This window comes from Salvelinus alpinus, chromosome 28, assembly GCF_045679555.1.
Source record: "Salvelinus alpinus chromosome 28, SLU_Salpinus.1, whole genome shotgun sequence".
NCBI classification, from domain to species: domain Eukaryota; kingdom Metazoa; phylum Chordata; class Actinopteri; order Salmoniformes; family Salmonidae; genus Salvelinus; species Salvelinus alpinus.
In genome coordinates this window covers 11,421,424-11,442,606 of record NC_092113.1, presented here as the reverse complement: position 1 = coordinate 11,442,606, position 21,183 = coordinate 11,421,424, and the positions used below count along the sequence as shown (strand labels likewise).

Sequence of the window (21,183 nt, the reverse complement as noted above, 5' to 3'; positions counted from 1 at the left end):
AAGCCAGCATTACTACAACTGAAGTTAACTGAACTGGTGTCCACCACATTATATTTGACCTTTATTTAACTTGGCAAGTCAGTTAAGAACAAATTCTTATTTGGTTACTGGCCCAATGCTCTAACCACTAGGCTACCTGCCGCCCTGGTATCACTCTTATCAAGGGTGTATTGGGAAATAATATATATTAAAAAGCATGTTTACTAGACTAGATGTAATGTAGTCACCAGACACTTAAAAAAAAAAGCCAAGGTTGTAACAATTTTCCATACCTCGGATTTGACGTTGCCAAAGTGGTGTGGGAGCGGCAGCATGGCCAGTAGGATGTGGATGGAAGCTCTCCTCAGGTCAGTGGGGTTAACGTACAGCTTGAACTTAGACAGCTCCCTGTAGCAGAGGGGGACAGTACCCTATAATTAGAATTTCTAGAGCATAGAAATGATCTGAATTGTATTGCTATGGTTGCTCAAGGAATTCCCATTAAATGGCATTAGCTAACATTACAGATATTATTAGCCCCGGGACAACTTCCATGGCATTCAGATGGTCACAGCACCCCAAACATTAAACAGCTAAATTGTTTATTCATGCGTGATTATTATTTTTTAAATCTGACTTCGCTTTTGCATTTTTTAGTAAGCATTTCTCTGTACTGTTTACATCTGCTGTATCCTGTTCACGTGACAAATAAATAGAGATTTGATTTATATACTATTGGGTCTTTTTCAACATCGAGCCTGGTTCACATTTGGTAGTTTTAGAGGATTGTACATAATATATATATATATTTTGTATTGTCACCTGTCTGGCAGAATGGTCTCCAGAGCTGAGATGAAGTAGGGGACCACCACGTTGACGCCCTTCAGGTCGGAGCAGAACAGAGAGGAGGAGTTGAGGATGATGCTGGAAAGCACGGGCCTGCAGATGAAGTCAGAGATCTGGAGGCCCTGGATCAGAACCATGTAGAACCTGCGGGGGAAAAGACAGACGTTTCTTCAGATCAAAATAGGAACCATAGCGATTGAACTTGCAGCGGGTCAAAATATTAATTTGGGTAGCTATATGAGGAGCCTGACAGATTCAAGACTAACACAAATGCAGAGTTAAGATACCTCCACACATAGGCCCACATACAGCAGCGCTGCACGCTAGCACGCTAGGATGAAACTGCTGTTTTACCTGGACAGGTAGACTGGGAGAATGTCCTCTCCAGTCTTCTTACTGCAGAAGATGCGGCAGAGGGTGCCGCAGGCCTCGGCACGGCCTGCCTCGTAGCTCTCGGGGAACTCGTTGGTGTCGAACATGGGATTTGACACCATGGAGTCGGTGGACATCTGGGATCCCTTCCTTCTCAGCTCCAGACCCACCTGAGTGGCTATGGCTGTGGAGGGGACAGAAGGAGACAGAGGAGTGAAAGGAGCCCGGAATGGAACGCGTGAAAACAGATAGAAACACACAAATAGAAACGAAGACATAAACACACGTACAACACATTGAAAAGTAACCAAACACACATACACATTAAAAGTACACAAACCGAGGTAAAGACTGTACACACAAACTGTGCAGACACAAAATGAGAGAAGGAAAACAAACCTAAATGGATACAAAACGCACAGACACACACACATTTACACATACGTACGTAAATCAGCAGGCGCACAAAGAGGGACGTCTGACACAGAGTTTGCCATAAAAAGTGTTGTCTTTATCATAGGCTAAGTGAATGGAATTAAAGGTTAGAAACTTTTACGTGAACATCTTTTCCCAACACAAGTTGTGAGAAGACGTCGGCACAAAATCTCTGTCAGCTCAGCTCCCTTGTACTTGCATTATGATGACGTCACTCAAGGTACAGACAATTACTTCATGCATTGAGGCACCAAACCAAAATTCTATAAACGTATAAGTGAACTGACAACACGAGGGGAAACAATATGAGAACAATGCGCTGAATTCAGGGCAAACCAAAAAGCGTTAGTGCCACGATAGATATAAAGTCAATGGAATATGGTGGTGTGGTCACAAACTGGCAACGCTATGTCGGGACAGTGGCGAGGCTGTGTGCTCCCATTCCATTTCCAACCCGCAGAACATTGAGAGAACGTTGGAGCAACGCTCAAATGACGGTGGTGGGGGTAAAAGGTAACAATGATGGGCGATGATGACCATGGAGAAATTAAACCAAAGCAGGATTCAAAGAACTGACTGCGAGTCAAGAGAAAAGCCGCAGCTCCTACTTACAAGATTTATAAGAAAGGAGAATTTGGATAAAAGAGGCTGCAAGATAACAGAAATAGTGGAGAGACAAATCAAAGCATATCAATATTTTCTCAATTCATTCTAAATGCATGAATTGTGTTTTTCCTCCTCAATGGATGACCTTTCACCCTGAAACTGTTGAAACATCAGACATGGTAGACACGAGTCAGCATGCAGGACAGACACAAGCACCAAAACACGAGAAAAGAGACAGTCCTGGACATCATGATCCTTTTCTACATGTGCTTAATCAGTGTTCCTCAATCCTGTTCTTGAAGAACCGCCGTATTGCAGGTCTTTCTCCCAGCTTAGTGCCATCACACCTGGGTCATATTTATTTGGCACCAAACTGAAGAAAATGGACTGAAACAGGGACTGACTACCTGAACTTGTTCATTTTTAGTTGCAAAACATTTTGCGACTGTGAGCCCTAATGAATACCACCCTTAAAATCAACTGATCTCTTCTTGCCCTTGGTGAGCCGAATCGGGCAGATCACTGCTGAGCTTATGGCTCTCCAGGAGCAGGATTGACAATCAACCCTACAATAGTCCCGTCATCTCCTACAATCATAAGGCACAAGACGAAACTACACAGAGACATGCAGAAGTTCATTGTGTTTATCTGACTGTATAAATTCAATCTTGTGACCACTGCAATACAACGCTGCAGATGGAGACATTGGGTGTACTGACTGGGGAAATGCGCAAAGGCGCGTCTAGACTGAATTCTCCATCCTACAGTGTTCTGTGGAGTGGAATGTCAATTTAACTGATATCAGAGTGGTCTCCACACAGTGCTTTAGCAGATGTGAAAAGTAGTGAGAGAGAAAAAAGAAAAACCACAGTCCTCTGACCCCAGCCCACTCCACCCAAAACACACACAAGTCCAACCCTTAACCCAACACAAAGACATGCATCCAACCCCCCCCCCCACACACACACATGGTAGAAGCTTGTCCATCCAGTCAGGCAGGCAATCAGTCAGGCAGATCAGTCATTGCTTACCAGTCATGCTGGGGTCTCGGCTGAGGCCGCTGTGGAGCTTGCAGTGCACTAGCGCCGCGTCAAATAGCCACTGACCGAAGAGGTTGAGGATGCTGTTGACCTTAGGCCTGGCGGGGGCGGGTAGCGGCTGCATCTCCCAACTGCTCTGGGTGGGGCTGGCCAGCACGGTGGGTGACGACGACAGCTGCTGGGACGCGGACACTTTGGCCGGCTGGGCTGCACTGCCCTGTATGTGGGGGGGGGGGGGTTAGTCTGCATTGAGCTTGCTCTGGCGCGATTGACCCAATGGAGTAGTCCACGAAAGTGCAAACCCCACCCTATCCGGCACTCCAGGCAAGCGAGATTGAACACTCAAAGTACTCGGAAGAAAACAAATTCTGTTTGAAACCAAGTCTGCTGATGTAAGCACAGTACACAGGCCAAGATGACATATGCACATGATTTGTAGGCTATACAGTTGACTTACCGTTAAACTCTTGCTGGCGGTTTTGGTGACCACGGTGTGTCGCTGCTTGCGGCTGTGTGGGGGCGTGGTGTTGTTGGAGGAGGGCGGGGACATGCTCAGTCTGTTGACCGGTGTGGGCGGGGCACTGTCAACCCTGGGCCGTGATATGCCTGCGGAGGAGAAGGGGGCAGGTCCCAAAAACAAGACACACCCAATAGTCAGAATAACCAATGGCAGTGGCGTGTCCTGCCTCTGATAGAATGTCCTCTATTACAGTGGAAAAACAAGCCTCTGTTCCAATACCTTTGAAATGCCATTGATTCTCCCTTCCTTCCTTGAGGTTATCAATGATCTGTAAGCAAAGGTATTGTTTCCACCCTATCGCCTTCACTAATTCAACGTGATCAGATCAGTGATTACCTCAAGGAATGGAAGAAAAAAAAAGTGCACGTTTTAGAAAACCTGAAGGGAAACCAGAAAGAGGTCAAAACTTGAAGACTTCTTAAGCGGTAAGAGAGCAACATCCCATGTAAACAGGATTGCGTTAACCCCATGTTTGTCCAACCACACAACCAATAGGTGTTAATAGACAGGTTATAGAGCGATATTACTTGTGCATGTGCTTTTTCAGGACTCATTGACACACTTAAAACATAAGACTATTAAGGGGGTATCAATTAACTTGTTATGCCCAAAAAAACAGAACAGTGCTACTGTGGCATCAGCTGTCAATGACAGCCAGTTCAACTAGCACAAGTCACATCTTGCAGCTCTTTTTAACCCATTTGAACAATCAAATCAACCGAAACAGCCCATTTGTCCAGTTTGACTTGACAAAACCTCCAGGGGACCATGACAGAACATCCTAAAAATGTCCTCGGGACAAATTGGGTACTAGAAAAAAACCTCCAGGTGACAACGACACAATGTCCAAAGAACGTTAAGTTGACCTTCAGGGGACCGTAACACAACGTCCCAAGAACATCCTAAAAACATCCCTGGAACTATAAAAAGGTTCCCTTGGGACCAACATGCTATGTTCTAAGGCCCAGTAAAATGAAAGTCCTAAGATTGTCCTAAAAGGGCCCTGCATGTTCCTCAATGACGTCTTGGGAATGTACAGGTAACTAGACAAAGGTCCCACAGAGAACGTTCCCTTGGGACCATCAAGCAACATTCTTGGAACGTCAGTGGGATACCGTCGCGCAGTAACCCTTAAGGAACGTGGCAGAATGTCCTCAGGATGTCCCGTTTACTGGGCTTACCCAGTAAGCAATTCATGCTTTGGTTTAGTTTCCCTGGCACCGTTTCCATTAGCAAGCAAAAATCGTTTGTGAAGCTCAACAAAATCACTTGCAGATGTTTTGAACATGCACGAATAATGTTAATATCAGGCCCATGACTTGAATGGGATTTGTTCCAAATGCTAATGTGCACATTAGCATGTGGAAACAGTGACAAAATTAAAACAAAGCATTGATGTCATACCTTGTCCATAGACATCTTATAAGGCAAGGAAAACAATATGTAATTTTGTAATTTGGGTGAACTATCCCTTTAAGGCACAAATTGACACTTTTTATCAGTTCAAACTGCTGACAAATACTGTATGCAAACTAATTCAGACCAGGGTTGGGGTCAAATCCATTTCAGGGAGTAAACTGAATTCCCAATTACAACTTTCCTAATTGCCTTTCAATGAGGAAAACAAAGTGTAATTGGAATGTGTTAACTTCCTGAATTGACCCCAACACGGTTTCAGACTATTGAGGTGCACCGTGTTGCAACACCACTAGACCCTGAGTGAAGGAGGTCGTCTTCTCACCCAGGAAGGCGTCCACCAGGCAGCTGACCCCGCGCATGGCCCTGAAGAAGATCTGGGGAAGCTGCTTGAGGCAGGGGTGTAGCACTACCTCATGGGGGATGCCGCTCGAGTTGAGGAACTGCTCCTGAAACTTGGGCGTGGTGCTCACCAACGTCGGGTTGCTCAGATCCACGGGGTTGCTGTGGAAACCACAAGGGACAGGAGAGAGAAGTGAGGATGGATTGACACTCACTGAGGGCCTCATTCACTGACACCGACCTGTATTAGTGGGTGGGGTTGACAATGTGCTGGGAAAATATGTCTAGAACACTGAATGGCATTAGCCACAGCAACAAAAAAAGGGGTTGTATTCATTAGGACACGCAACAGGAAACATTTTTGCATTTTTTCTTATTGGTCCAGTTCCCTCAATGTTTCAGTTCGATTTCTTCCATTTGGTGCATAATTAATACGACCCAATTTCTTGTGGCCAAGAAATAAAGTAGATGAGGAAAAGAGGGCATGTAAGGATATCACCAGGGCCCGTATCTACAAAGCGTCTCAAAGGTGGAGTGCTGATCTTGTTTCAGTTTTGAATTTTAGATCACAATGAATAAGATTGTGTGGACAAATCCTAGATCAGCACTCCTACGCTGAGATGCTTTGTGGATATAGGCCCAGAACTTCTCTACCTCAGCATGTGGAGGAAGCGGAACCAGGTCTGAGCCACACAGTCGTTGTCCATCTCTACTGGAATCAGGTTGGCATCCTCATCAGGTACTTTAAACGGGGGGAACGAGGGGCCGTGGGTGAACCGCAACAGTCTGGGTGGAAAGTCAACACACAGACAAGACGCACATGCAGACACACATACACACACAATTTAGTATGCCCATTTCCTCCTCTCTGTCATTATGTTTTAAATTGATAGTGGTACTTCCTGCAAAATGAAATAGCAGATAGTGTTTCTCTGCTCTCAGTTCTTTTTGAACCAACTGAAAACTTCAGAGGTTAGCTACAGTGGTGTAAAGTACTTAAGAAGTACTTTAAAGTATTTTTACTTCAGTTTTTGGGGGGGGTATCTGTACTTTACTATTTATATTTCAAACTTTTACTTCAGTACATTCCTAAAGAAAATTATGTAGTTTTTACTCCATGCATTTATCCTGACACCCAAAAGTACTCTTCACATTTTTTATTTTTAGCAGGAAAGGAAAATGGTCTAATTCAGGCACTTACATGCTGACCAGACCTGACACGTCGCATGCGCGAGCGTCACAAAATACATTTTGAAATCCATGTTGTTCAATTATTGCGCCAACGAGCGTCTGCGATGCCAAGGGCTAAAATAGAACTCCTTTCTACTTCTGACGCAGATCGCGCTGAAAGTCCTGCCTCTCCATCTCCTCATTGGTTTATAGAAGCAGGTACCCACGTGCCATCTCCTCATTGGTTATACCCACGTGGGTGATTGAAAGACAAACTGTTTTGCCGGTCGTCGTGGTAATACTATGAAAGTTTAGATGCGATCACCATATAAGTTCAAAGATGAAAAAGCCTGAAAGGAGAGATGACAACGATTCGGTTGGCCATTTTATGTGTGGAATAATTGTCGAAGTAGAGGACCTTGTGCATTTCAGATAAAATAACTCAATGTTTATATCCCAGGACAAATGAACTAGCAACAGCAAGCTAACTAGCTAAATTGCCATACATGTTTAATGCTTTTCGACCTGTCCCCAAATTAATGTCATTGGTTCAGAGTTTGTTTTGATATTTTAACCTGCGTGTCGTGATCGCGTTTGGTGTAGGGGGACAAAATAAATGTATGCACGATAGCGCACGATGGCACATGCGCGCAGCCGGTTTGGGTTCGTTGTTATGAAGAGAACCTCCCTGGTCATCCCTACTGCCTCTGATCTGGTGGACTCACTAAGCACAAATGCGTGTTGGAATGTGCCCCTGGCTTAATATAAGCCATTTGAAATGATTTATACTTTTGATGCTAACTACATTTCCTTTTGATACTTAAGTATATTTACAACCAAATACTTTTAGACTTTTACTCAAGTAGTATTTTACCAGGGGACTTTCACTTTTACTTGAGTCATTTTCTATTGAGGTATCAATTACTTATACTTAAGTATGACAATTGGGTACTTTTTCCACCACTGGTTAGCTACATTACAGGAAAGGTACAATGCCAGACAGTAATCCAATAGTCAAATTGACTCACTGGATATGCAAATCAAGGGACAAGATGTCTAGGTAGTAGCTTTTAGAACAGCTACTAAGTCAACACCAGAGCACCCACACAGTAAGCCAGGAGAGTGGAAGGTATTAAAACTGCTAAAATAATACCACTTCTGACATTGAAGAGCAAAGAGGACCACTGTAAAATTAAATTAAGTCGGCCTATGGGTTGTTCCACGAAATGAGTCCCTTTTGGGTAGTGTAACTTGGTAAATTAATGTTACGGATACAAGTGTTCTGTGTGTATTTCTTTTCTCTCCTTCTCCCCTACTCACAGGTGACAATCATCATTCCCCAATCAGTCATCAATCAGTCGCTAATCAGAAGACACCTGCTCCTTTTCCCTTACCCAATCACAGTTCCTTTCCCTTGGTTTAAAAACCCTATCAGTTGTTTTTCTCTGGAGCTCAATCTCTCTGTCAATGCCATATGTCTGTAGATCCATTGTGTGGTTTGCAACTACATGTCACTTTGTTCCTACCTGTGAGTATTGTTTTTTGTTATGGTGTTTGAGTGTTTCTTTGATAGTGGGAAAAGGGGGTAACCAGACAGTTCGCCCATGGGCATACACTACCCGTAGGTAAACTTTGTTAAATACACTAGTTAGAACTGGGCGGACCACCCACTGTATTTTTGGTTAGCTGTTGTTGAAATAGGCTAGTCTAGCTTAGGGGTGTTTTTGGATGCTTATTGTTTCATTCCTTGGGTCCAGCTCAGCCCCTTTTCCTGCCCCCCCCCCCCCCCATTACCGTGTGTTTACTAATAAACCCTGAGTTTGACGGTAGATTTTAAGTTGTCGTGGTTATTTGTTCTCACTGTTACGTTTTCACTATTATCATTTGCGTGAGTTGTTACGGGTCCCATTACCATCCCCCCCCAGATTGTCGGGCCAAAGGGATTCGTAACAATTAACATATATAATACAGTACCAGTCTAAAGCTTGGACACACCTACTCATTCAAGGGTTTCTTTATCTTTACTATTTTCTACATCAAAACTATTTAATAAAACATATGGAATCATGTAATAACCCCAAAAAAGTGTAAAACAAATCAAAATATATTTTAGATTCTTCAAAGTAGCCACCCTTTGCCTTGACAGCTTTGCACACTCTTGGCATTCTCTCAACCAGCTTCACCTGGAAGGCTTTTCCTTACAGTCGTGAAGGACTTCCCACAGCTGCTGAGCACTTGTTGGCTGCTTTTCCTTCACTCTGCAGTCCAACACATCCAAAACCATCTCAATTGGGTTGAGGTCAAGTGATTGTGGAGGCCAGGTCATCTGATGCAGCACTCCATCACTCTCCTTCCTGGTCAAATAGCCCTTACACAGTCTGGAGGTGTGTTGGGTCATTGTCCTGTTGAAATACAAATGATAGTCCCACGAAGCACAAACGAGATGGGATGGCATATCGCTGCAGAATGCTGTGGTAGCCATGCTGGTTAAGTGTGCCTTGAATTCTAAATAAATCAGTGTCATCAGCAAAGCACCATCACACCTCCTCCATGCTTCACAGTGGGAATGACACATGCGGAGATCATCCGTTCACTTACTCTGCATCTCAAAAAGACACGGCGGTTGGAACCAAAAATCTCAAATTTGGACTAATCAGACCAAAGGACAGATGTCCACCGGTCTAATGTCCATTGCTCGTGTTTCTTGGCCAAAGAAAGTCTCTTATTATTGGTGTCCTTTAGGAGTGGTTTCTTTGCAGCAATTCGACCATGAAGGCCTGATTCATCCAGTCTCCTCTGAACAGTTCATGTTGAGATGTGTCTGTTACTTGAACTCCGAAGCATTTATTTGGGCAGCAATCCAAGGTGCAGTTAACTCTAATGAACTTATCCTCTGCAGCAGAGGTAACTCTGGGTCTTCCTTTCTTGTGGCGGTCCTCATGAGAGCCAGTTTCATCATAGCGCTTGATGGTTTTTGCGACTGCACTTGAAGAAACTTTCAAAGTTCTTGAAATGTTCAGGATTGACTGACATTCATGTCTTAAAGTAATGGACTGTCGTGCCTCTCTGCTTATTTGAGCTGTTCTTGTCATAATATGGACTAGGTCTTTTACTAAATAGGGCTATCTTCTGTATACCACCCCTACTGGGCTTCCAAGTGGTGCAGCGGTCTAAGGCACTGCATCTCAGTGCTAGAGGTGTCATTACAGACACTGGTTCAATTCCAGGCTGTTTCACAGGGCTGCGCACAATTGGCCCAGCATCGTCCGGGTTTGCCCCGGGGTAGGCCGTCATTGTAAATAAGAATTTGTTCTTAACTGACTTGCCTAGTTAAAACAATACAACTGATTGGCTCAAACGCATTAAGAAGGAAAGAAATTCCACAACTTAACTTTTAACAAGGTACACCTGTTAATTGAAATGCAGTCCAAGTGACTATCTCATGAAGCTGCTTGAGAGAAAGCCAAGAGTGGGCAAAGCTGTCATCAAGTTAAAGGGTGGCTACTTTGAAGACAAATATAACATATATTTTGATTACTACATGATTCCATGTGTTTCATAGTTTTGATGTCTTCACTATTATTCTACATCTACAATGTAGAAAATAGTAAAAATAAAAACCCTTGAATGAGTAGGTGTTTAAACTTTTGACCTCATTTTTACATTCTGTCATTAAGAGCACATGCTCAACTTGTTTTTCAATCTCAAATAAAAAAGTTTAAAAAAAATAAAAATAGTAAGTACCCATTAAAGCTGCAATATCTAACTGTTTGGGCAACGCGACCAAATTCACATAGATCTCTCTCATTGAAACCAAGTCTAAGAAGCGGTAGATCTGTTCTATGTGCGCCATTTCTATGCTTCCCGTTTCATTTATGTGTCTTTTACTTTCGGTTTTGTACACCAGCTGAAAATACAGTATTATTGGATATTGAAAAGATTTTACACTAGTTTAAATGGTAAAATGATTATCTACACTATACTTGCTTGTTTTGTCACAAACTGAAATTAGGCAAACTATTAGAATTGTAGCAACCAGGAAATGGTGGAGCGATTTCTGTATAATGCATCTAAGTGCCAAATAAAGTAACAGGGTTGAAGATCTTAAATCAGCCATAAATCCCCTTGTGACAGAGGAAATGGAAGCTTGTGTGCAACAGGGAGGGGCAATTCACAAAAAAACCTTCACAAAACATTTCTAGCCTGCCTATACGCTGAGTGTACAAAACATTAAGGACACCTGCTCTTTCCATGACAGACTGACCAGTTGAATCCAGGTGAAAGCTATGATCTCTTACAGATGTTACTTATTAAATCCACGTCAAATCAGTGTAGATCAAGGAGGAGGAGACAGGTCAAAGAAGGATTTTTAGACAATTGAGACACAGATTGTGTATGTGTGCCATTCAGAGGGTGTCTTTGAACGGGGTATGTTAGCAGGTGCCAGGCGCACCGGTTTGTGTCAAGAACTGCAACATTGCTGGGTTTTTCACACACAACGGTTTCCCCCGTGTATCAAGAATGGTCCACCACCCAAGGGACATCCAGCCAACTTGACACAACTGAAGGAAGCATTGGAGTCAACATGGGCCACCATCCCTGTGGAACGCTTGACACCTTGTAGAGTCCATTCCCTGACGAATTGAGGCTGTTCTGAGGGCAAAAGTGTGGGTGCAACTCAATATTAGGAAGGTGTCCCTAATGTTTTGTACACAGGGTTAACGTGTTATGCTGGACCCATTCAGTTTTCAACCACCAGAACATTTTCTAAAAAGTAGAACCAGGTCACCTGCTTTTCCACTATGATTTGACTATTAGATGTTGAATGTTTCTTTTGAAAAAAAGTTTTTTTAAATGGAATGTATTTACCATATTAAAAGAGAGTTCAGTTCACAACAGGGTTGACCTTAGAAGGGACAAGCCTTTTTGACTTAAATTAATCACTAATCTTCAGAAATGACTGTCAAAGAGACAAAATTACTACGACTTTACACTGATGGTGAAAACTCGAAATGTTGGGGTTAAGTGGGTTAAAATCCTTCTAAAAGTCAGAGGGACATGTCAAAGCTGAATCTTGGCACTTTAGCAAGTCTTTATTGCAGATGTATTGAATTTTCCATGTGGTCTAAATTAAAAAAGCACTTCATTTAATACAACAGGCTTTTAAAATTCTATATTGGTGCCCCATTTCTACTTACAATATCAAAGGGAATCATTTCGTGGAACGACCCCTATACTATAGTGCTCACCGAACAAAACGGTCTTTATCTTTAATCCAAACTAATTGAACAGAATGGTACTCAAGTTTTGTATTTTTTGAGTGTCTAAATAAATACCAACAAAGGAACACAACACATTGAAAATAAGCTCTTCAGAAAGTGGGAAAGAAAAGAACCCCCAGGTTACATGTTACATGCACCCCCCCAAAAAGTGGGTAATCATCAGTCACCTGCTAGCGTTGGTTTTCCTTAGCAATGCTAGCGCAACCGGGCCCTTCTGTTTGTGAACCTCAACCCTCTAAGCTTGGGTGCCAGTCTGTTTCTCCCCTCCAGCCAACTCCTTAAGGTGTTGTCATGCCAAACATTGCAATGACAGCAATGGAGTTTGCAAGAGCACAAACAGATCTAAGAGCAGGTTAAATCCCTCTCCCAATCAGGATAAGTAAGTCACCTGGAGGTGAGGGCGCAGGCCACCCTGCTCCACTGCTCCACCACGGGTGGGTGGTGCCTCCAGTTGGCCAGCATCTCCTGAGCAGTCTTCCAGTAGGGCGGCGTGGGGAAGCAGCGGGCGCACGCCAGCAGCCACACCTCAAAAAGCACCGCCATCAGCTTCTCCGCCAGCTTCTCTGCCACGCCCACTAGGCACGGGGGCAAAAGAGGGAGAGGGTCAAAGGTTAACAGGATACGTCAAGCTCATCGGGATGCTGAGAATCATTTATGTTTAAATACTCAAATGAATATCTAGGCCATCTATTTCTAGTTACTCAAATAAATAAAATGAATTCTAGAATAATAAAAATAATATGCTTATGTAACAGTATTGCTTCTGTCCCTCTCCTTACCCCAAACTGTGCTCGAACCAGGGACCCTCTGAACACATCGATAACTTATATTTGTCCTGTTTCACACATGTATAAGTGGATGGAAATGTATTGTTTGCATATCCCACCTCCCCCTGAGACACCCTCGAAGTCTGGGATCATGGGCAGGGTCAGCCATTATCAAATGCGACACTGGAGCAATTAGTGTTATGTGCCTGGCTCAAGGGCACATTTGTATGTGTGGAGTATCAGCATACGTAGTGTGTAGAGCCCTGTGAGTGTGCATAGAGACCGTGCAAAAATAAGAATAAAATACATGAACTGGGCTGTCCGCACCACCCTCTGTACTGTAGCTCCATGTGATCGAGGGCGGATTTGCCATACCAAGCAGTGATACAGCCAGTCAAGATGCCTCAATGGTACAGCTGTATAACTTTTGGAGGATTTAAGGGCCCGTGCCTTCTTCACGACTGCACGCATGTGGGCCATTTAAGTTCTTAGTGATTTGGACACGGAGGAATTTGAAGCTCTCGACCCGCTCCACTGCAGCCCCGTCCATGTGAATGGGGGCGTGCTCACCCCCCATTTCCTGTAGTCCACGATCGGCTCCTTGGTCTTACTGACGTTGAACTGCAGAGCTACTTCTAGGTCTCAGAGAGAGTGACGTCACCAATTGAACAATACTAGCACAGGTAACTACAGTGCTTTCAGAAAGTATTCATACCCATTGACTTATTCCACATTTTGTTTTGTTACAGCCTGAATTCACAATGGATTAAAAACAGATTGTTGCTCGCCCATCTACACAGAATACCCCATAATATCAAAGTGAAAACATTACTGTAGAAATTTTTGCAAATGTATTTAAATACAAAAATCTCATTTAAATAAGTATTCACACCTGAGTCAGTACATGTTAGAATCGCCTTTGGCAGCGATTACAGCTCTGAGTCTTTCTGGGGAAGTCTCTAAGAGGTTTGCACGCCTGGATTGTACAATATTTGCCCATTATTCTTTTCAAAATTCTTCAAGGGCTGTCAAATTGGATGTTGATCTTTGCTAGTCAACCCTTTTTAAGTCGCCATAGAATTTCAAGCTGATTTAAGTCAAAACTAACTCGGCCACTCAGGAACATTCACTGTCTTCTTGGTTAGCAACTGCAGTGTAGATTTGGCGTTGTGTTTTAGGTTATTGTCCGGCTGAAAGGTGAATTCATCTTTCAGCGTCTGGTGGAAAGCAGACAACCAGGTTTTCCTCTAGGACTTTGCCCGTGCTTAGCTCCATTTCATTTATTTTTTATCCTGAAAAACTCCCCAGTCCTTAACGAATAAAAGCATACCCATAACATGATGCAGCCACCACCATGCTTGAAAATATGGAAAGTTGTACTCAGTAATGGATTGGATTTGACAAACATAAGACTTTGTATTCAAGACAAAAAGTTAATTGTTTGCCATATTTTTTTGAAGTATTACTTTAGTGCCTTGTTGCAAACCTGATGCATGCTTTAGAATATTTTTATTCTGTACAATTGGTTTAGTAATGTAGAGTAACTATAAGGTTGTTGATCCATCAGTTTTCTCCTATCACAGCCATCAAACTGTGTAACTCTTTTAAAGTCACCATTGGCCTCATGGTAAAATCCCTGAGCAGTTTCCTGCCTCTCTGGCAACTGAGTTAGGAAGGACGCCTGTATCTTTTTAGTGACTGGGTGTATTGATCACCATCCAAAGCTTAATTCATAACTTCCCCATGCTCAAAGGGATATTCAATGTCTGCTTTTTTTTATTTTTTACCCATCTACCAATAGGTGCCCTTCTTTGTGAGGCATTGGAAAAACACCCTGGTCTTTGTGGTTGAATCTGTGTTTGAAATTCACTGCTTGACTGAGGTACCTTACAGATAATTTTGTGTGTGGGATACAGAGATGAGGTAGTCATGTTAACCACTATTATAGCACAAAGAGTGAGTCCATGCAACTTATGTGACTTGTTAAGCAATTTTTTACTGCTGAACTTATTTAGGCTTGCCATAACAAAGGGGTTGAATACTTATTGACTCAAGACATTTCAGCCTTTCATTTTTAATTCATTTGTAAAAATGTATAATTCCACTGACATTATGGGGTATTGTGTGTAGACAAGTGACCAAAAAAATCTAAATGTTATCTATTTTAAATTCAGGCTGTAACAACAAGATGTGGAATAAGTCAAGGGCTGTGAATAGTTTGAAGGCTCTGTAGCTAGCCATTTCAAATCGGATACACATAATTCGCTCAACAGATGCAGTCAGTGGTTAAACTGAAAAGTAGTGTAATGTGGGACTTTCAGTACACAGATAAGTCATGTTATGCAGTGGAACAGATGTCTAATTCCAGAGTCAGTCAAACCCCTGCTATACTACGCCTTTACTGGGGCCATGGTCAGACCATCTATTCCAAAGTTCTAAAAGGGCTAAGATATGAACAATCTGATAAAGGCACAAATGTAAAAAAATAAACAGGGAGGGACTACATGGACTTGTCCTACAAGAAACATTCATTTTCTGTTACAAAATGTTTTAAAACGTTGTGTGCCCTAATGAACATGACCCTGGGAAACCGTGAGTTGTGGTGTGGAGACGGGGCTGACCTCCGATGGTGGGCGGGGCCAGCAGCGTGTCGTTGATCCGGAGCAGGAAGAGCAGCAGTACCTCCCAGGTCTCTCTCACCATGGAGACGGACTCCCTGGCCAGCTTCTGTACTGCCGTCAGCACCTGCTGGCACAGCCGGATGTGGCTCAGACTGTACTGCTCCGGCCTGAGAGAGAAGAAAGGGTGTGTGGGGGTATGAGAAGGGGGGTATGGTAGAAGAAAATAGAGAAGAGTGTTTGAGGGAGTGAGTGCGTATGCGTTTTATGTGTGAGTGTTAGGGTTAGGGTTTCTGTTAACCGGTAATAGCCAGCTGTAAAATATTTAAAAAAATATATATTAGAAATCTGTTAAAAAAGCTGATAAATAAAATTGGTACTGGCCCATTGTCACCCAAAAAAACAATCCATGGCAAAATAATGCTTTTTAGCCTATTCATTTGTTGAAAAACATTTAACCGGCCATGCTTATCTATGGGTTAATTTGCATAATTTTGTGGAATTAAATTTCCGCGTGTATATTCGCTATGTATCTTATGTAACACACACACAGCATACAGAGCCTTTAGCGGAAAATCTGTCAGACAGGACTTTTATAAGCCCAATCATTGCACAACAATTCTAAATGTAATCTTGTGTTAAAAACAGTTTTTTTGGCCACGATTAAAAATAGCTAATATTTGTATTTCTCAACTGGTAATTGAAGTGCACTTCCCATTCGCCAGTCAAATACATAGGCAAGGAAAGGACAGGCTTCATCCGTTCGTCACACCACTTTGCAATGAGATGGAGGCAGTAAACATTTTGAAAACATATAGCTACTTAATTGTTTGAAACATTAAAGTTTTATTAAATATGATATTTTTCACGCATAGCCTACTGCCTTTTGCGAATTGCTGCGCTAATAATGTTAAGAAACAATAGTTCATCATTTGAAGCTAAACGTTCCGATCCATTACATCTGATTCAATGCTTAAAAAAAAGAAAAAAAAGTTTAGCCTAGGCCTATTGGTTGTATGAATTTGGGATCTATCGTCCCACAACTGTCCCAGAATCTTCTTGGGCTATTTCTTTCTCGTCAAGCTGACCAATAGAATAGGTAAACTTTTTTGACTATGGGGGATAGTAGATTGACATATGGACATGCCGTCTACTATGCCTAAGGCTAGGGAAGCTAAGCTTTCCATAAGTAAATATAATTGCCAAAATTATATAGCCTAAATTAGCCAACTCCTGTCTATACAGAAATAAAATAAATTATTCAAAATAGGCAACTAAAGATTGATTTGGCCACAGATGATAATTTGCTTCCCCTAGCCTTTTACCTACAGTCGGCAGGAAAGGCAGCGCGTGCAATTTGGGCAGCACATGCTGCAAATACAAAATAGATGATTGTTGAGTTGCGACTGTAGAGGCCCAGCCAGGCATATTGCAGGAATAGAAAAGTATGTGGACACCGCTTCAAATTAGTGGATTCAGCCACACCAGTTGCTGACAGGTGTTTAAAATTGAGCACACCGCCATGCAATCTCCATAGACAAACATTGGCTGTAGAATGGCCTTACTGAAGAGCTCAGTGACTTTCAACGTGGCACCGTCATTGGATCCAACAAGTCAGATCATCAAATTTCTGCCCTGCTTGAGCTGCTCCGGGCAAACGGTAAGTTCTGTTATTGTTAAGTGGAAACGTCTAGGAGCAACAACGGCTCAACCACAAAGTGGAAGGCCACACAAGCACACAGAACAAGGCTGCCGCGTGCTAAAGCGGTCCTTGGTTGCAAAACTCACTACCGAGTTCCAAACTAAATCTGGAAGCAACGTCAGCACAATAATTGTTAGTTGGGAGCTTCATGAAATGGGTTTCCATGGCCGAGCAGCCGCACACAAGCCTAAGATCACCATGCGCAATGCCAAGCTTTCTCTGGAGTGATGAATCACACTTCACCATCTGGCAGTCCGACAGACGAATCTCGGTTTAGCGGATGCCAGGAGAACGCTACTTGCCCCAATGCATAGTGCCAACTGTAAAGTTTGGTGGAGGAGGAATAATGGTCTGGGGATGTTTTCATGGTTCAGGCTAGGCCCCTTAGTTCCAGTGAAGGGAAATCTTAATGCTACAGCATACAATGACATTCCAGACAATTCTGTGCTTCCAACTTTGTAGTAAAAGTTTGGGGAAGGCCCTTTCCTGTTTCAGAATGACAATGCCCCCGTGCACAAAGCGAGATCCATACAGAAATGGTTTGTCGAGATTGGTGTGGAAGAACTTGATTGGCCTGCAGAGCCCTGACCTCAACCCCATCGAACACCTTTGAAATGAATTGGTACACCAACTGCGAGCCAGGCCTAATCGCCCAACATCAGTGCCCAACCTCACTAATGCAGCTTAATGTAAAGAAGTCCCCACAGCAATGTTCCAACATCTAATGGAAAGCCTTCCCAGAAGAATGGATGCTGTTATAGAAGCAAAGGGGGGACCAACTCCATATTAACGCTCATGATTTTGGAATGAGATGTTCGACGAGCAGGTGTCCACATTCTTTTGGTTATGTAGTGTAGTTTGGAAAGCAAATGGCTATTGCTGTAAAGAGAAGACAATGAAAAGACTCATCTGTCTTTAAGTTAACAAAATTCTCAACTTAATTGAGCGAACAACAGTAGACCTATAGCCTGTCCTATTGGCATCAGCGGAGAGCATCGGCCATATCCCAGGTGAGTGCACAATGCGCATATTCACTCTTTATCAATGTTGGGTCAGTGCTACTTAAGTTTGTTTTTGGACAATCATTTCCTCCTCCAGTTTAGATGGACGTCATATTCTATTTGTGTCTCCCCTTCTCGTGGGCCTATTATATGGACAATTTATTTTTTATTGATTGCATGTCAGTGTTAGCAGAGTAGGCTACCCAGGAATTTGTAATATTAAAAAGTATTCTGCTAATATCTCCAGTCATATAAAATGTGGTAGAATTTCATGAAAATTAGTTTTTCCTGTACAAAGAAAGCAGAAACGTATCTGATACAGCCTATAGCCGAGGCTCAGCCATCTTTTTTTGCGACCAGTGATTAAGTTATATTATTCGCCTAAATGATGATTCAAACTAGTCATCACATTATGAATAGTATGCTATTTTACATAGATCGCGATGATGCATGTAATGCTTTATTATAAAGGTGCGTTTTTATGGTGAAAAAGTGATTCCCCAAACATATAGCTTCCCCGTGATTTTCCTTTTCGTTACTCGTCTTGTTAGCTGAGGAAAATTAAATGTGGACAGTTATTCTAACATCTTCAAAGTGTACGCTAAGGACAAGTCATTACATCCTCTACTTGCATGTTCTGTTAAGATGAATTACCATCATGTAAATGTGATTTCAGTCATTCTGAGCACTGTGGGTGGACGCCCTAATCAGATTACACATCAAATGCATATGGGTCCGGTATATTTCTCAAATGTCTGGTAAATTAAAATGCTGCCTGTCAAATGTCGGTGCTACATTGTCATAACGGAAACCCTGTGTGTGTGTTTTGAGTGCATGCGTGCACGCTCAGCTCAACTGTGGCTGTACCTGGGTAAGAAGACATTGTAGAGGTGTTTGAGGATGGTCTGGACGTACAGGTTGGGCTCCTTTACCACCGGCTGTGGAATGGAGTCCCGGGGCGTCACCAGGGCCATCATCCAGTCTGTGTACACGTCCACACACAGCTTCACCGTGTCCCCCTCCAGGGGAAGAGTTAGGCCGTAGCACAGTACCTCCATGGTCCACTTCACCTGGAACCAGAGTCAAAGAGACAGTTATGCCCGATTCACATTATCTATCTAAAACGTGCCAAACCAAACCGACGTGTACTGGGCTGGCCTGGTAACGTATCCTCCATAGTTGCGCTTACTGTGCTGCAATGGACAGCGTAAAGAAAACATCTGAGCCAGCACTGCTAATGTGACAAATTGGGGTCGAAGAACTGTTTCTGCATCCAACAATGCTTCAATGCTGCCTGTACTTGGCAAGACAACAACAAGTTGGCTAAGGCAGAAACAGACAGACGGCACCCAGGTTAGCCTCATGCAGAAAGGCCCCATGAACTCTATCCAACAATGTCAAGGCTAGAGGACTAAGGTGCTGCTTCTACCCCACATCAATGACAATGCTCTCTGTCCATCCCTCACCTCTTTGTCCGTCTTGAGGATGTTCTCGGTGGCCATGGGGATGGTTGCCGTCACCAGGGGTTTGACCACTGCGTTGGCCACCTCCAACCCCACGCCTCCAGGGTACGTGTGCAGGACACTGAGGTGGCCCTGGTCACTCTGCACCATTAGGTGCAGCGAGCGCCAGTCTGAGTACATTGTGTAGCGGCTCCACTCTACTGTTTCCACCTGCACAATCAATGAGCATAAATATAGCTCATTAGCTAGGTTCCTAGTAATATGGTGAAGATGTTGCAAGACTGTCATTTTGCCTTTGTGTGTGTGGGGAAGGAATTGGTAGGTGCAAGGCAGTAAAATACCTTAACTATTGATCATTTGACTCCAGCCAGAACTAGCTAGCTAAATGGTTGACAGCGAAAAGTGGGCGTCAATACCCGTTAGAGATAGTTACCGATCTGTATCATGGAGATAATATATGCATTAACCTTAACGTTACTAGCTAACGTTACCTACATAGCTAAGACCAGGCCAGCTAAATATTAGCATACGCGTAGATGGCTAGGTAACGTTATGGTTCATACTTGAAACGTTATGGAAACACAGCCTGCTAGCTAGCTAGTTAACCTGAGCTAACCCCACCGTAGCAACTCGAACCAGGAAGCATCTGCAACGCTAGCTAGCTAACCTTTCTATTCCGCTCATCAATAATAATAATTGCTAACGGCTAGCTGTTAGCACTGCCATTTACTTAGCTAACCAATTCGTCGTGAAGTGACCAAATAATCAAATCTTACCAGCTTATTCACGTTTACCAGCTAGCTAATTCCTGTAAAGGGTAAGCTAATTTAGCATTTACTGAAAGAGCACCAGTGGTTACCTACTGTTAATAGCTAGCTAACGTTAGCTGTTGCTAGCTAAGTTACGTATTGCTCAATAAATTGAAGCAAGCTACAGGAATTTTGCATTTACCTGCTCCAAGGAAAATGGTTTTCATAACAAGGTGACTTGTCCTCACAACACTAGCTATCCCAATTTAGGCATTATCCAACAATGTCAAGGCGAGAGGACTACGGTGCTGCTTTGGCTACACTGAATCAAGTAATGCAAAATCCTCAGCTGACTGCTGTCATTGGCAACGGGAGGAAGACGATGTTGAATGAGCGCCCCATGTGGGGAAGTCGAAAACAGGTTGTCCACATGGACAATGAGTGGCTTCATTCCTTGTGAACTTTCCCTGCACTGAGAACAATCAGGTCTAAGCAACTTCCAAGTTAAATGGCTTTCATCCAAGATAGGTGCAGATGACGGCACACACACATAATGGTAGATGCCCACCCCACAAATAATAGTGGGTTTAGGAACTTCACAGGTGAATAAAATATATAGGCCTAAACTACACTGGACAAAAATATAAATGCAACATAAAAGGGTTGGTCCCATGTTTCATGAGCTGAAATAGTCAATTTACCTGGTAAGCTGACTGCAGGAATGTCCACCAGTGAATTGAATGTTAATGTTAAAAAATAAAAAATAATTAAAGAGCAACAATAAAATAACAGTAACAAGGCTTTATACAGGGGGTACCGGTACAGAGTCAGTGTGCGGGGGCACAGGTTAGTCGAGGTAATTTAGGTAATATGTA

General features: G+C 43.0%; 1 protein-coding gene across 4 annotated transcripts in view; it reads right to left on the bottom strand.

Annotated features, from left to right (window-relative positions):
• The window catches only part of LOC139557168 (ral GTPase-activating protein subunit beta-like), a 41,399-nt gene extending 20,725 nt beyond the window's left edge, over window positions 1-20,674 (bottom strand). For 2 of the 4 annotated variants that reach the window (XM_071371614.1, XM_071371615.1), the window contains exons 1-13: window positions 20,511-20,674; window positions 19,563-19,769; window positions 18,964-19,166; window positions 15,397-15,563; window positions 12,397-12,583; window positions 6,211-6,342; window positions 5,540-5,718; window positions 3,736-3,884; window positions 3,270-3,495; window positions 2,245-2,280; window positions 1,180-1,381; window positions 802-969; window positions 273-387 (exon numbers count right to left, since the gene is read on the bottom strand). In XM_071371614.1, the coding sequence (XP_071227715.1) occupies window positions 273-387; window positions 802-969; window positions 1,180-1,381; window positions 2,245-2,280; window positions 3,270-3,495; window positions 3,736-3,884; window positions 5,540-5,718; window positions 6,211-6,342; window positions 12,397-12,583; window positions 15,397-15,563; window positions 18,964-19,166; window positions 19,563-19,739 (1,941 nt within the window). In that variant the 5' untranslated portion in view covers window positions 19,740-19,769; window positions 20,511-20,674. The remainder of the gene's footprint in view (window positions 1-272; window positions 388-801; window positions 970-1,179; window positions 1,382-2,244; window positions 2,281-3,269; window positions 3,496-3,735; window positions 3,885-5,539; window positions 5,719-6,210; window positions 6,343-12,396; window positions 12,584-15,396; window positions 15,564-18,963; window positions 19,167-19,562; window positions 19,770-20,510) is intronic. The other 2 variants (XM_071371616.1, XM_071371617.1) reach the window with 1 other exon arrangement.
• Window positions 20,675-21,183: the final 509 nt, after the last annotated feature.